Below are 14,902 nucleotides of genomic sequence, written 5' to 3' on the forward strand. Positions count from 1 at the left end.
TGCAAGCCCAGAAAGCGTACAAACTAGTTGCATGCGAAAAATCCCAGCCAGACCTAAAGGGCCAAAAGCATTCTGCCTGGCTGTGTGGCAGACAGGGCAGAGAGCACCGCTTTGAGGTGGGAGGAGTCGCAGGTTCAAACGACTGCACATTTCCGAGCCTGTTTCCTCACTGAAAAAGCCAGACTCATAAAACCTAATTTCACAGACTTGTTGGGAGGGAGAACTGTGTTTCCCTTTATGAGGAAGGGTACAGCGAAATGCGAAGGAGAAGTGAGTGGACGCCGAACAGTGGACGCTGCCATGCTGCATATGATGTGACAAAGCACCAGTGCTGGTGACGGCCCCGCTGCAGTAGACCAAAACACATTGTCTTTCTTGCTCTAGCCTCCTGTGAGAAAGTGAAATGGGATCGTTTTAGACTAGAGCCAAAGGAAAATGACTTCTTCGTGCAAGTTAAAATGCTTGAAAGCAATGTGAGCGAAGCCAGGGGGTTCCTGGGCTTTGCTCCTCCCTGGGCCCAATCTACTGTTTCCTGTCATTTGAGAAGGGAGCAGAGGAAGGGAAGTGATTTGGTTCAAGTGGCAGCTGAAGGCAGACCCAAACAAGGCGGGACTTTGAGAATCAGCATTTTGATCTCCAGCAGTAACTATTTCCTGGTGATGGTTTTAGATCAGCCATAAAATCAAACCAAAGATTCTTGAAAATCTTCTAGTCCTACTTTTTCGGTTTTGTTTCGGGGAGACACAATGAGGGCGCAGGGAGGATTTCTAAGAGCTCGCTGCAAGAGTCAATGAGCAGAAATAAAGCCAAACTCACTGCAATCCATAGTGCCCCCAGAGGGCAGAGTAGAACTGCTTCAGTGGGTTTCTAAGAACACAAATCTTTCTGGAAGTAGAACGTAGCCCATCCTTCTCCCTTGGAGATGTCCATGATATTGAACTGCTGACTTTGCGGTTAGCAGCCCAATGCTGAACCCCCTCCACCAGCAGGTCTCCCAGGCAGAAACATGCAGGTTCCAATCCCAGTGACTGGAGACAGCAACAGGGGCCAGAGAAAACGGTTCCTAGAGAATGTTCAAGGCAGTGCCTGTTGCTCATAAACAAAAACAGCCCTGTAAGGAAAAAAAAAAACCCTTTTCCCCCCAGTCACATAAAATCCGAGAAGGTTACCGTCCATAAGAACGAGCATCTTTTATTTATTTAAAGAGTCGAGCTAAAACCTCAATGACATCTACCACCTTTCTTACAAGGGGACTGATGGTTCCTGGACGGAAAGAAACAACGGTCAGGAAAGACATGGCACCAGACACTGGAGAGTGACCCCAACTGGCCGGGAGTGCCGGAGGATTTGGTCCAATAGATCCCCGACCGGCGAAAAGCCGCGCGTGTTAGAAGCGATGCCGGAGCCGTTGAAACACAGAAGCCTCCCTAAGAACACTCAGGATGGCGGTGCGATTCAGCTTTCCTTTACTTCAAGTCAATGAAGTCTTCATCCGAGGAGGTGGGGAGCTGAAAGGGGCTGCCCGACACGGGGCTGCCCTCTCTGTCGGCCACAGGGTCCGGGTTGGAGCTGGGCGAGGGGCAGTGCCCCTCGGGATTGGCTTCGGAGGTCGGGCTTTCCAAGGAGCCTGAGGCGATCCTGTGGAGAGAAGGGTGTCTGTGAAGAGGGGGCCCGGGAGAAGGGCCTCTTCTGCCTGCAGGTGTTCCCCTGCCCACCCGCCGGCCCTCCGCCCTGGGTAATGCGGGAAGGGAGCCCCACCTCCCAGCCCAGGCTTTGTAGACAGATACTTCTAGCCGTGTGGTGGATGAGGTCTCCAGGGGCTGTTGGGTGACACACAGAAGCTGTTTTGGGGGTGTCATTTATCTTTCCAGCAGCCCTGGTTACGCGGTTATGTTGGCTGCTAACTGAACGGCTGGAGATTTGGGCCCACCAGCAGCTCCACCGGGGAAAGACCTGGCAGTCTGCTTCTACAGAGCTGTCTTTGGAAACACTGTCTGCCACATGCATGCACCGTTTCCCTTTCTACAGTGTGAATTCACATGATACCGCTCTGCCTAAAACCTTCGAGAAGGCCCTTCCATTCCTACCTACAGCCCAGGTTCCCAGACTTGGCCCCCTGCCCCATCTCTGACTTCTTCAAATGTCTTTTTTTGTTGGTTTGAAACTAGCTCGTGTATCCCCAAAGAATCCCTGTTGGTTTCCATCGCATTTGATGGCCACACAGACCAGTGTTTAGATCTGGTGGGTCAGGGAATCGGGGGGATTTTTAGGGCCGTGACCTTTCTCATTAATATATAGATGTAATTTATTTTGGTGATGATGGCTTTCCCTTTTATTTGTGGAATACCAAACAAAGGAAAACAGAGCAGACGCCACCTCCTCTATTTTCTCCGACGCCCCAGGGCTCTCTCTGAAAAGAGCTGGGTGATCAATTTGATCACTCAGATCCTGCTTTCCAGGGAGTGGATTTCCTCCACAAGCACTCCTTGTCCCACAACATTCTGGGTGCAGCCCCAGCCACTGCTCGACCCCGCATTGGTCCTCTTCCTGACTCCGCGTGCCAGCTGGTCTGCTCTTCCTGCAGCCTCCGAACGGATCAGCCCCTGGCCTGCACTTTCCTCTCGTCCTCAGCTCCTATCATTCATTCCAAGCTTGGCTCAATGTCCCGGTCACTGCCTCGAAGGAGCTCGCCAGACTCCTCTCTCAGAGTCGACTTTAGACATGCTTCCCCTAGCCTTGGTCAGGGGACCTGTCACCGCCCTTGTGATGCTCACCGGTATTTGAAATGACCACACTTGCTCCGGTTGTGGCACGGTTAGTGTCTGTCTCTCCACACTAGATGTGGACTCCACAAAGGCTTGTTGGACTGAAGGCGGAGGGCCTGCTGGCCCCTCTGGGTCAAGTTGCTGAGCCCTGGCTCAGCCTTTCCCTCCTGTCTGCCCCAGGTGGGAGAGGGCTGCCAGCCCTTGTCCCGCTGAGCCCATCTGCATCTCATGCCACCCCAGAACGCCCTAAGTGCTTCCTTGTCGGCTTCCTGTGAGCTCATGAACACAAGGGCAGCGCAAGGGCCATCTCCATACCCTTGACACCCTCCCACAGTGTGTGCTGAATGAGCTCATGAGCTTTGGACACGGGCCCCGTGACCTTCCACACAGGAGCACAGATGGCCATCCCTGGAGGACACAGAGACCCTCTGGCACAAACAGTCATTGAGATGTGATGCTGACTGCCCACCGAGAAAGGCTCTCTCTCTGTGTGTACTCTTGTAACACTGAAGGCTTGGAGAGTATCCATTTCCCTTCGCTCTGAGCATTTTTTGTTTTATCAAACCTGTCAAATTAGTGAGCAACAGCAACAAAAGTCTCGATATGTTTTAGTGAGAATTAGCTTGATTGTTAGTGCGGCTGCCTGTTCCTCAGATTTCTCTCTCTGGCAGGCGGTGGCAGGCTGCGGTGATGTACTTACCTGTCACTGCTTGTGGATCTCACCGCCTCTGGGTGGGGGCCTCCTTGGCTTCCTTCTAACCATTTCCGAGTTTTGGATTTGGCCTTGGGCGCTCCTTCTGGCCTGGGTCCACCTTCGTCTGAGAGGCCTGGAGTGCAGGGAGAATCAGAGGTCAGAGGGTGACCCATCATCACCGTGTCCAGCACATCACTTTCATTCTTCCTTAGTTGGCTCCCAGAAATCGGAACAAAGTGCTCTCGAACCGCCTCGGCTCTGCAATGTGGATGGCACTTTACGTGTCTCCGAACCGCTCTGTGGTCTGTACGGAGACTGAAGGGCATCACCAGTTCTTTCACTTTTACTATCCCCATGGGCCTGCCGCAGGACCAGTGGCTGAGAAGTGACAACGATGCAGAAACAGGCGTGAGTCACCCACACCCTGTCCCCGTCACTGAGTTGGCTCTGACTTGCAGAGATCCCAGAGGGCGGGGGGACCTGGTCCGTGCGGCTTCGAGACTATTTTTATAGAGGGCTCAAGCTCATCTTCTGTGGAGCAGCTGGTGGGTTTGAACCTTTGACCTTGTGGTTAGCAGCCCGATGCTTTACCCACTGTGACACCAGGGCTGCTCAGGCATAAGCAAGACCATTGTAAATTTAAGCTTATGGATCTACATATGTAAAATGTTTGCTAAGAACTTAAGGATATACATGTGGAAACCATCTATGTGATTTATATAAAATACCGGGCTGGGCACTCAAAAGTGCCAGCCGCTCCTTCCGAGGCCTTCTAGTCCTGGAAAGAGTTCCAATCTTGGGAAGCCACAAGAGCAGTTCTACCCTGTCCTAGAGGGTCGCTGTGAGTCTGCACTGACTCGATGGCAGCGAGACACAGACACCGTTGCTGTCGCGCTGATTTAGAATCGCAGCCGCCCTGTAGGACAGAGCGGAACTGCCCCAGGGGGTTCCCCAGGTGGTGATCTTCCCCTGCTCCCCACGAGGTGGTCATCTTTTCGTCGGCAGAGTGGCTGGTTGGTTTGAATGGGCAGCCTTTCATCTGGGCTTCTTCGCACACACATTGCTGCTGGTCGGTGCGTTTAGGGGACTCTGACCCCTGTAGCCTGTGCACGACGAGCAACACACTGCCCAGGCCTGGGCCACCCCACAGCTGATCTGTTAGAGCTACTGTGTCACTGTGTCTTCCGTCTGCTTAATGAAGGGCTCTCCTATGTCGGTGACTCGCGACTTGACCAAGCACGATGTCCTCTTCCAGGCGCGGATCCCTCCTGATAACACGTCGGCCCTCCTCGCGCCGAGGGAGCATTCTGGCGGCGTTCTCTGCTAATGCCAGAGCATCCTTTCTCCGGCCCTCCTGGAGCGTCGTCCAGCTTCACATGCACGCAAGGGGACGGAAGACGCCAGGCACTCCTTTCGGCTTCAAAGTGACTCTCCTGCTCTCCAACGCTGTAGCGAGGTCTCGGGCCGCAGACCTGCCCAGTGCAATATGCCAACCTGTCCATTTCACTGTCACACTCAGCCACCCTTTGACACCTTCGGTTCCGCGCTACGCCTCAGTGCTTCCCTTTGCTCCAGCTCGTCTGCATTCAAGAGCAACTCTTCTGGCCTTCTGGCCTCTTCTTGTTTCCTTGGCTCTTTAAGCCCTTTGCTTTCTTCGCGTATTATGTCCCTGGTGTCTTTCCACAGCTTGCTCTTTGGCCATTAGTGTTCAATGTGGCCGAGTTTAGTCTTCAGTCTTTGAACTGCGATCGACTCAGAGTTACACTTTGGCTCATAGGGGCCTGTTTCAGTTTTAACTTCAACTTGCATATGAGCAATTTATGGTGTGCTCTGTGGTTGATTCTTGGCTTTGAGCTGATGATACTGAACTTCTCCCACAGAAGCAGTCAGCTTGATTCCTGTGTGTTCCATGTCCGTGTCCATGGGTACAGTTGCTACTTCTGTTGTTGAAAAATATATTGCTACTGAATAGGTCAGTGGCCTTGCAAAATTCTACCTGACAACTCCTGGCACCACTCGCTATTGCTTACACGGAAGAGCGGAGGTCAGGCGTATACTCCTACTTTAAAGAATTATATCACATTAGATGAATATGAAATTTTTATAGATGCAGTTTCATAAATTTCGTCCCACAAAACAAAACAAGAAGTGGTTTGGGCAGCTTCCCATACCAGTACAGTCACTGCTGGTGGGCAGAGCGCAGCACCGCTTGGCGCAGGCGCGCTATCGCCTACTTAGGAGAACATTTCCTCACAAACTCGTCTTTGAGGAGGACAAAAGTCCAAGCACATCTTTAAAAACAGTGAAAGTACAAAGAGCGATTACCCAGAAGTTCCCTGCGCGTCCTGCTTGCTATTTCCTTAATCTCCATGCGAGACAGAGACAAGGAATGAGCGACCGGAACAGCGGTGAGGCCAACGCTGATGGAAGTGGGGGGGGTAATGACCTTGGAGACTAAGGGCGATTTCAGAGGCCGCTCAATGCTTCTGCCAACCAGGTTTCTGAGTGGAATCCTGTACAGAGTTTTGGACTGAATTTCACCTGAAAAAGAATTTAGAAACAAACAAACATCAGTGTGTTAAGCAACGTTTACACTATTCAGGAGAGCCTGGATTTCTGGCTCCTCCACAGAGTTGTGGGTTGGACTCAATGTCGCACTGCATCCCGAGTCTCGTCGCACACTGGCCATGGTGCCTGGGCTTCCCAGGGCATTTGCTTCCAGGTGGAGGTGAGCACAAGGCGTCCGCTGTCCAGAGCACAACGCTGCAGCAGACCCAGGCACACAGCGCCCCCTTTCCGGGGCGCTGGAGCACTGAAGGGGTGAGCCGTTCTGAGAAGACTGCGTGACTGCGGCCAAGCCCTTGGGTGCACGGGCAAAGGCAGGCCGAGTGTGTGCGTGATGGTTGGCGCTTCTCTCTCTTTGCGTTCAGCGAGAAAAACCCACTGCACACAAACTCGCTGCCATCGGGTCGATACTGACTCGGAGTGACCCAAGAGGACAGGGCAGCGCTGCCCTGTGGGTTTCCGAGACGGCCCCTTGGACGGGAGAAGAAAGGCTCACCTGGCAGCGGTGGGTTCTGACCGCTGACCTTGCCGCCAGCAGGGCTCCGCCTGTAAGACTCCATTCAAGGAGGAACAAGAACTTGGCTGTCACAGGTCAGAAATTCTTAGCCTTTAACTACTTTCTCCCCATTCAAATAATTTTTCACATTGGAATGGAAAACGTTATTGCAAAGGTTTCCTGAGCCGGCCAAAACCTTTTTTTAAAAAACATTTTCCAATGACTTTTGACAGTGATTGCAATGGGTAATGTGCTAGAGCAGTGGTTCTCAACCTGTGGGTCGTGACCCCTTTGGAGGATGTCAAACGGCCCTTTCACAGGGGTCGCCTTAGATGACTGGAAAACACATCATTTCTGATGGTCTTAGGAACCGAGACACCGCTCCCCTATCCGTCCGTCTCCAGCAGGGTCTCCCACATGCAGATAGGCCCACATACGAGTATCCAGCTTGAGGACTGTTACCCAGGCTACGCCATGCTTCAAGACAACATTTCATTGATTTGTCATTAGAAGTAAATATTTCACAAAATGTAATTACATATTTTTTTGTGATTCATCACTATGCTTTAATGATGTTCAATTTGTAACAATGAAAATATATCCTGCACATCAGATATTTCCATGATGATTCTTAACAATAGCAAAATGACAGTTATGAAGTAGCAACAAAAAATAATGTTATGGTGGCAGGGGGGGTCACCACCACATGAGGAACTGTATTAAAGGGTCATGGTATTAGGAAGGTAGAGAACCACTGTGCTAGAGAAACCAGAATGGATCTCAGAAAGGTTTATTTGTGGTAAAACAGGGACTGTGAAAAGCAGGTCTCACCTTCGCCCAGAGAACAAGGAAGCACTGGAGGGTCCCGGCCCGGGGGTGTCTGAGGAGAATTGTGGGCGCTGGCCGCCTGGGAGCTGCCTCCCGATGAGACCTCAGTGACAGCCGCAGCTGCCGTGAAGTACATGTCCGACTAGGAAGAAAGAAAACAGTACAGAGCCACCTGGCACTCTAGGCCCTGCATCTACCAGCCCTCCCGCCACCCCTCCGGGCAGGCAGTCCAGGGCCAGATGCCTACTAGCCTTTGCCGGATGACCGAGTTCTGCACTCCGCCTTCCCATCTATTCGCTGATACCCGACAGAAAACAGTCAATTTCCCGCACAGATTGGCAAACACAAACACAACCCATACTCCTCCGATAGGGATCTCGGGCTCCTGGACTGTTAGAATTGGAAGGGCTTTTTGGGAACCAGGTCCATTTTCCAGTTGGGGAAAGTGATCATTCACACTCAGGTTGGGGAGACAGCCCTGTACACTTCTCTGGGGGCAACCACGGCAGTCTGCCAAAGCTCCCCTATTGGTACCGAGTGGAGCTCTAGGAATTCTTCAATTGTAAAAACTTTAATAAGTTCCATTAAAACAGTCGTAATGAAACATCGATCACTTTTTTATTCTTTTCCATTTTACGATGATCTATGCTCTTGCAGTTATGTACGCCCACGGGATCTGCGCGGGGCAAGAACTGTCTAGTGGAGGCTGCTGGGCACCTCTCCGTAACTCTGGGCACTGTGGCATCACACTGGCAACTTGCAAGCAATTGTGGTGGGATGATCAGGCCAGGGCAATGGCGATGCTGCAGGCCAAGTTTCCTGCTTTGTTGATTGCTGAAGCTTCAGCAGCAAGACATCAGAGCCCTGTATAAGCACAAGCTGGGGGTGTGAACTCCCGAGCCGCACTCTGGGAGAACCACCCGGGGACCTTCTCCCATAAAGATGCAGTTCTTCTCTCGGTCAGAGGGTGCTGTGAGTCAAAATAGACTCAGTCACATCCAACACAACATCAAAGTCGGCTGAGCCCAGTACTGAAGCGGAGAGAAGTTTCAGTTTCATGCGTTTGACTTGTACTAGGGCAAGAAATGGTTTATGAGTAGTTTTCATACCAGATTTAATGACAATTAACTGGAGAAAGAATGAGGGGATGGGGCTGTAAGTCCAATTGTACATTATCGTTGAACTGTAACCGCAGGTTGGCACAGAGATGGGTTCAGTGAAAATTCACACAGGCCTTCCGTGAGAACCATTTGACTGGATGGATTTTCTGATAAAAACCACCACATATTTTATTATTACATGTAAGTTGTGAGCAGCACAGCCGCTGCTTCAGTGAAGTTTATACTCCGTGAAGGTGTGTTGCACCCCAGGTTTGGAGAGCTGCAGGCGAACCCCTGGGCAGCCCAGCAGCGGGGCTGGGTGAGAGCAGGGCAGTGCAGGCTGTGCCCTGGCCGACTGTCGGGGGGGGGGGAGGGAAGGCTGACAAGTGAGCCGTCACCACTGAGGCTGATTGACGAGGGTCAGGACTGAGATGTGTCTCCGGGAGGGGGCAGCTGGGGACCAGTCCAATCTGGCAGGGCCAGAGAGGATTCGCCAGGGCGGACTCAGGGCAGGTGACTAGAAAGAGACCTTTGGCGGTGCAACAGTGCCAGACACACCTTGGGAAGTCCTAGCTGTCCTGGCATGTCTTGATTTTGCTTAGAATCGGTGTCATTCGATAGGGATCTGCCAGCTGGGTGGCGTCTCATGAGAGATGGCCTGAAGCAGCGGCTGGCATCAGCAAAGGAGGAAAGGGGCACTGTAACTGCTGCAGATTCTTACTGTTTAAAACTTCCTTTAAATTCTTTCATTTTTAAAGGTAATTAAAAAAAATCATTTTATTGGAGGCTCATACAATTCTTTTTAAAAAATTAAAAAAAACATTTTATTGGGGGACTCATACAGCTCTTATCACAACCCATACATACATCAATGTATAAAGCACATCTGCACATTCTTTGCCCTCATCATTTTCAAAGCATTTGCTCTCCACTGAAGCCCTTTGCATCAGGTCCTCTATTTTCCCCCCTCCCTCCCCGCTCCCCCCTAAAGGTAATTTTTAAAGAGTTTCATTTTCCTGCCACTTCTTACATTGACGGACTTGGAATGTCCTTGGGGACCATGAACTCTGATGGAGGGGCCCGCTTTCCAGCGCCCCATGCCTCTATTGATGAAACCCAATGAGGAGGCCCTGGGGGCCCCAGAGGCCACACAAGAAAACCCAGGCCGGCTGTCTGCAGCCCGCCCGGCTCACTGTGGGCATCCTGACACCAAGTGGCGCAGTCACCGGCCTGACTCCATGAGATGCAAGTTCAGGGCTGGCCTGAACTCGCCTGGTGCTAGGGGCTCCCGGGGCTCCCGAGACAGGCACGAGACCCCAGCTGTACTCACTCTGGAGGCCACGAGCTGCAGCTGAGGCACGACTGCAGTGTGGACCAGGTTGCCGTTCACCGCCAGGCGGATCTCCATGGAGTCGGAGGTGAAGGCCAGGAGGTAGGGGAATGCACAGACTGCAGGGAAATGGGGGTGGGGTGGGAGAAGGGTGTCAAAGCTCAGCTCAGTGGCTTGGAGGCGGTGGCTTGTCTCACGTGCACCAAGACGTCTCCAGAAACCTCCATCTCTTCCAATCCCCTGGCTGCTTTTCTTCTTCCTTCAAACGTGCCTAAGCCCCAGTTCTAAGACAGCCCTTGCTCAGTCTTGCCTCTTCCTGCTTTAGTTGCGTGCCTTCTCCCCGTCGTAGGCAGGCTTTATTTCCACGATCACCACTGGCTTTCCCTCCTGAGCCCCCGGAGCCTGTGTGACTCTCCTCCGTGTCCAGACACGCCCTTCCCTTTGGCTCCGGCCATCCCACCTGCAAACCCCTTTCCTCACTCACTTTTGCAGGCCCGGCTCTGTGCTTGTGACGCTGTCCGGGCTGCTTGGCTCGGGAGTGGCTGTGCCTCATTCTGTGCTGTCCCTCACACATTTTGGGTTCAATGTTTCTTACTTTTCTTGGACTCGTCCCTCTGAGACAATGACTCCTGGCCACTGGCTGCTCTCTGCTCACCCTGTGGGGCCTTGGCCCCTCAAGTGACCTCCACTTTTGTATTCCAAAGCCTTTTATTATTTTTTTTAAAGATAAAACGCCAATAGTTTATTGGGACCTTAAGAGGCCCACCAAAATCACTTAAGAATTCTCCCTCCCCTTTTGATCTTTCCAACCACATCCGGTCACTTTGTTGTCCCTCTGGACTCTGTCCATCGGCTGGGCAAAGTAAGCCAGACATCAAAGGCTACACGACACCACAGGTACGTAGAAACCAAGTCATTAGTGGGTACCGGTGGGGAAGAGAGAGGTTTTGCCATGCGGGCATTGCACGGCCGGGCTGGAGGGCTAGTCTGTAAAACCAAAAGGACATGGAACTTGGAGAAGGTAACCGGTGTCACGGAATCGTACATGTAGGAAAGGGCAGGGCGCTTGCTTGTGGCCTGTAGACTACAATGAGAAGAAGGCATGGGGACCACTTCCACCTGTGGTGGCCGCCCTCATCCGGAGGGTGGTCCGTGCCTTTCTCTCGCTCTAAAAGACTTCACAAGTGTTCTCTTTAAATGGAAAAACAGGAAAACACGGCATGGAAGAAACAAACAATAGCCACGCCCTCTGTTACTGCTTGCACATCCATAGCGGGTTTGGATGCAAACCGCCCTTTGGAAGGTGCGTGGCTGAGGGGACGCTCAGAGGCAGTCTGCCAGGCTGTGGGTTGCGAGCCCTGGTACGGTCTGATCTCGGAGGGTGCGGGGGGCACTGGAGGGGCTCATCTGTGAGGTGATGGGCTTGTGACCGTCAAACTACGTCAGGATGACACTGAAGGCCTCGTGTTTCTCTCCCAAGGGAGGCGGCTGGGTTTCCTGGGTTTTCAGGTGAGAGGTCTTAAGGAACCGATGGCGAGCTCTTGGATTTTACCAAGGGGAGAAGCAGACCCACAGAAAGGAGATGAGGTGTTGGGAGGTGACAGAGTACTGGACACTATCCTCCTGGGAAACCCCAGGAGGAACAACGACAAGGCCAGGGTACAAACCCAAACACACACAGAGAGTTTTAAAGAGAAAAAGGAAACTTTTGAGCACTAATCCTATGCACATAATTTAGAGCCATTGAGCAGGTGTGCTGACATGGGACTGAACTGTCTGTCTCTCTGGAGCAGGAGGGAGTGGAAATGAAGAGTTTTCTTACCAACAGCATCAGGAGCCTGGTTCCAACAGAACTGGAAATCTGACGCAGAGGGTTGAACCAAAAAAGAGCCACCATTAAACGGGCAAACCTTTTTATAGATGCAACTGTCTGCAAGGAAACAATAGCGACTCGTGTTTGTTAGGGACAACACTGCAGTCATTGCAATCAGATAAGCGAAAGACGGCATCCTACCCACGTTGGCCCAGTGCTAGACGCTCGGGGGCGATGGCCTTCTGAGCAAGACCGTAAGGACTACAAGTGATCAGAGCTGCCGTGTGGGGGAGAAGTTACTGTGTGCCAGGCACTCAACTTTGACAAAAGATTGTTCTATTAAATTGTATAAGCTTGTTGTTAGGTTCCCTTGAGTCAGTTCCAACTCATAGCAACCGCCCCCCCGGCCCCCCTCCCCCCCAAAATAACAATCCACCATCCAGCCTGTGCCACCTGACGATGGTTGCTTGCTTTGAGCCCATTGTTGCAGCCACTGAGAGTGTGTCTCGGGGGTCGCCGAGTGTTTGAGATGGCCGCGCCAGCCAGTCCTGTCCCTCACAACAGTTTAAAAATTATCTGAGAGCCGGAAATACATCTTTACAAACAAATGAAATCACCATTATCTGAAAATGAAAGATCATAGTTTTCTCTTCATTTCCAATTTTACTTCAGTGCCACGCGTGCATACAAACGAGCTACTTGCGGCTCGAGAGCCAGTTTGCCAAGCTCACTACTGGTCACTCTTTAAAAAAATAATTTTATTGGGGGCTCTTACAACAATCCATCTGTCAACTGTATCAAGCATATTTGTACATATGTTGCCATCATCGTTTTCAAAACATTTTTTTTACTTGAGCCCTTGGTATCAGCTCCTTTATTCCCCTACCTCCCCACTCTCCCACCCTTGTGAATCCTTGATCAATTATGTATTATTATTATTTCATATATTACACTGTCTGTTGTTATCCTTCACCCACATTTCTGTTATTCATCCCCTTTGGGGGGCTATATATCCAACCATGTGATGGGTTCCCCTTTCTCACCCTTCCCCCTCCCTGGCTACCCCCTGCCCTCATGATATCGCTACTCCCACTGCTGTTCCTGAGGGTTTTATCGGTCCTGAATTCCATGTGTGGACAGCTCTTTATCTGTACAATGTGTTCTCCGGTCTAGCCGGATTTGTAAGGTAGAACTGGGTCATGGTAGTGGGGGGAGGAAGCATTCAGGAACTAGAGGAATGGTGTGTTTTGTCGGAGCTGTACTGCACCCTGGCAGAATCGTCCCTTCCTTATAACCCTTCTGTGGGGGGGATGCCCAATTGTCTGCACTTGGGCTTTGGGTCTCCACTCCAAGATACTGGTCCCTCTTGATCATGACTCCAAGTCTCATTATCCTCGCTTCCAAGGCGGATTCTGGCCGTGCTTCTTCCATGTCACACGTCTGTTCTTCTGGCAGGCCACGTTAGAGGGCCATATTTCATGTTGGTCGTCAACACCGAGACGCCCGTTCTTCTTTGGTCTTCCTTACTCACTGTCCAACTTTTGAACGCCTATGAGGTGACTGAAGCTACCACAGCTTGGGTCAGTGCACCTTAAGGATCCCAGTGCATCTTTGCATGGGAGCACTTTCACGAGGTCTCTTGTTGCAGATTTGCCCTATGCAATCTCTTGGTTGATTTCATGACTGCTGGTTCCATGCATATTGATTGTGAATTTCAGTAAGATCACATCTTTGTAAACGGCAGCCTTTTCTCTGTTGATCATGATGTTGCTTATTGGTCTGGTTGTGAGGATGTTTATTTTCTTTAGGTTGAGGTGTGACCATGTTGAAAACGGCAGTTTCATCAACGGTGAGCGCTTCAAGTCCTCTAGGTTTCCAGTCCACAGGGTCGTGTCATCAGCACACCGAGTCTCCCGCCAATCCTCATCCGGAGTCCTCCTTCATATAGTTCCATTTCTTGGCTCATTTACTCAGCACACAGCTTCATAAGGAGGGTGAGAAGACGCCTCATGCCCATCTTTTCTGACTAAGCCATTCCAGCAGCCTCTTGTTCTGCCTCCTGGTCTGTGTGTGGGTTCCGAATGAGCACCACGGGAGTCCTGGAATGCCCAGACTTTCTTTTTGGAGACCAACTTGTAGGTCACCAAATAACCCAAGTCTGCTTCAGTTTTACATTCCCCCTCTTATCTCCACTCGGACCAATGTGGACATCTGAGGAGTCAGGAGTCTAGGAGGTTTTTAAGGCTCTGGTCCATTTCCCTCTCTCCCTCTCTTTTTTACAATGTTATTTATTTTACTTACATTTACGTATGGATTTAATTATTTACACGCATTAACGTTTGCGGAATATAAGACTTACAAAGGAAACCCCCTGCCGAGGAGCTGCATGGCCCGGCCTTCCCGGCAGTAACAGGGTCCCCTTCCACCTCCCTGCACACGTCCCTGTTCCTTCCCACTCTGCCCAGCCCTGGGCCTTCTTGTCTTTAAAAGGACACAAGGTTGTGTCCTTTGGTGCGACAACTATTTTTTAAAAACAATTTTCCTGGATAATAATGGTGTCATAAAGTAGTTATCTTTATCAGATGGACTAACTTGAGTATTTCTCTCTCACTCACTCACTCACTCACTCACTCACTCACTCACTCACTCACTCTCTCACTCACTCTCACTCACTCACTCACTCACTCTCTCTCTCACTCACTCACTCACTCACTCACTCTCTCACTCACTCACTCACTCTCACTCTCACTCTCACACTCACTCACTCACTCACTCACTGCCAGCGAGTCGAGTCGATACCAACTCATAGCGACCCTACAGGGCGAGGTGGAACTGCACCTTTGACTTTGCGAGACTGTGACTTTTCCGGAGTAGAAAGTCCAGTCTTTCTTCCTCAGAGCGCCTGGTGGTTTTGAACTTACGGCCTTGAGGCTCACAGCCCAATGCATAACCACTACATCCCCGGGGCCCCTTGCTGAACATAATGTTTTCTAATTTTGCTCATGTGTTAAGGTGTGTTTGGTAGTTTATTAAAGATGCATAATACTTCACTGTCTAGATGTTTGTTTGTTTACCCGTTCCTCCAATCCCACTTGTTCTTGGTAAGCACATACCAGTAGTATACTCAAGGAGCTCTGTGGGGGTAGGCTTTGGGCTGCTAGGCACAAGTTCGGGGACTCAAATCTACCAGCCACTTCATGGCAGGCAGATGAGGCTGTCTGCTCTTGGAAAGATTTAATCTTAGAAACCCTGTACAGAGTCACTATGCGTTGTAATCAATTCAATGGCAACGGGTTTGGTTTTTGACGAAG

The 14,902-nt window shown here is 51.0% G+C and overlaps 1 protein-coding gene across 1 annotated transcript in view; it reads right to left on the minus strand.

The window, feature by feature from the left end:
- Window positions 1-1,466: 1,466 nt before the first annotated feature.
- The window catches only part of GARNL3 (GTPase activating Rap/RanGAP domain like 3), a 167,321-nt gene continuing 153,885 nt past the window's right edge, over window positions 1,467-14,902 (minus strand). The window contains exons 24-29 of the mRNA XM_075559100.1: window positions 11,601-11,708; window positions 9,779-9,897; window positions 7,352-7,490; window positions 5,785-6,000; window positions 3,466-3,592; window positions 1,467-1,638 (exon numbers count right to left, since the gene is read on the minus strand). Of these exons, the coding sequence (XP_075415215.1) occupies window positions 1,467-1,638; window positions 3,466-3,592; window positions 5,785-6,000; window positions 7,352-7,490; window positions 9,779-9,897; window positions 11,601-11,708 (881 nt within the window). The remainder of the gene's footprint in view (window positions 1,639-3,465; window positions 3,593-5,784; window positions 6,001-7,351; window positions 7,491-9,778; window positions 9,898-11,600; window positions 11,709-14,902) is intronic.

This window comes from Tenrec ecaudatus, chromosome 10, assembly GCF_050624435.1.
Source record: "Tenrec ecaudatus isolate mTenEca1 chromosome 10, mTenEca1.hap1, whole genome shotgun sequence".
Lineage (NCBI taxonomy): Eukaryota > Metazoa > Chordata > Mammalia > Afrosoricida > Tenrecidae > Tenrec > Tenrec ecaudatus.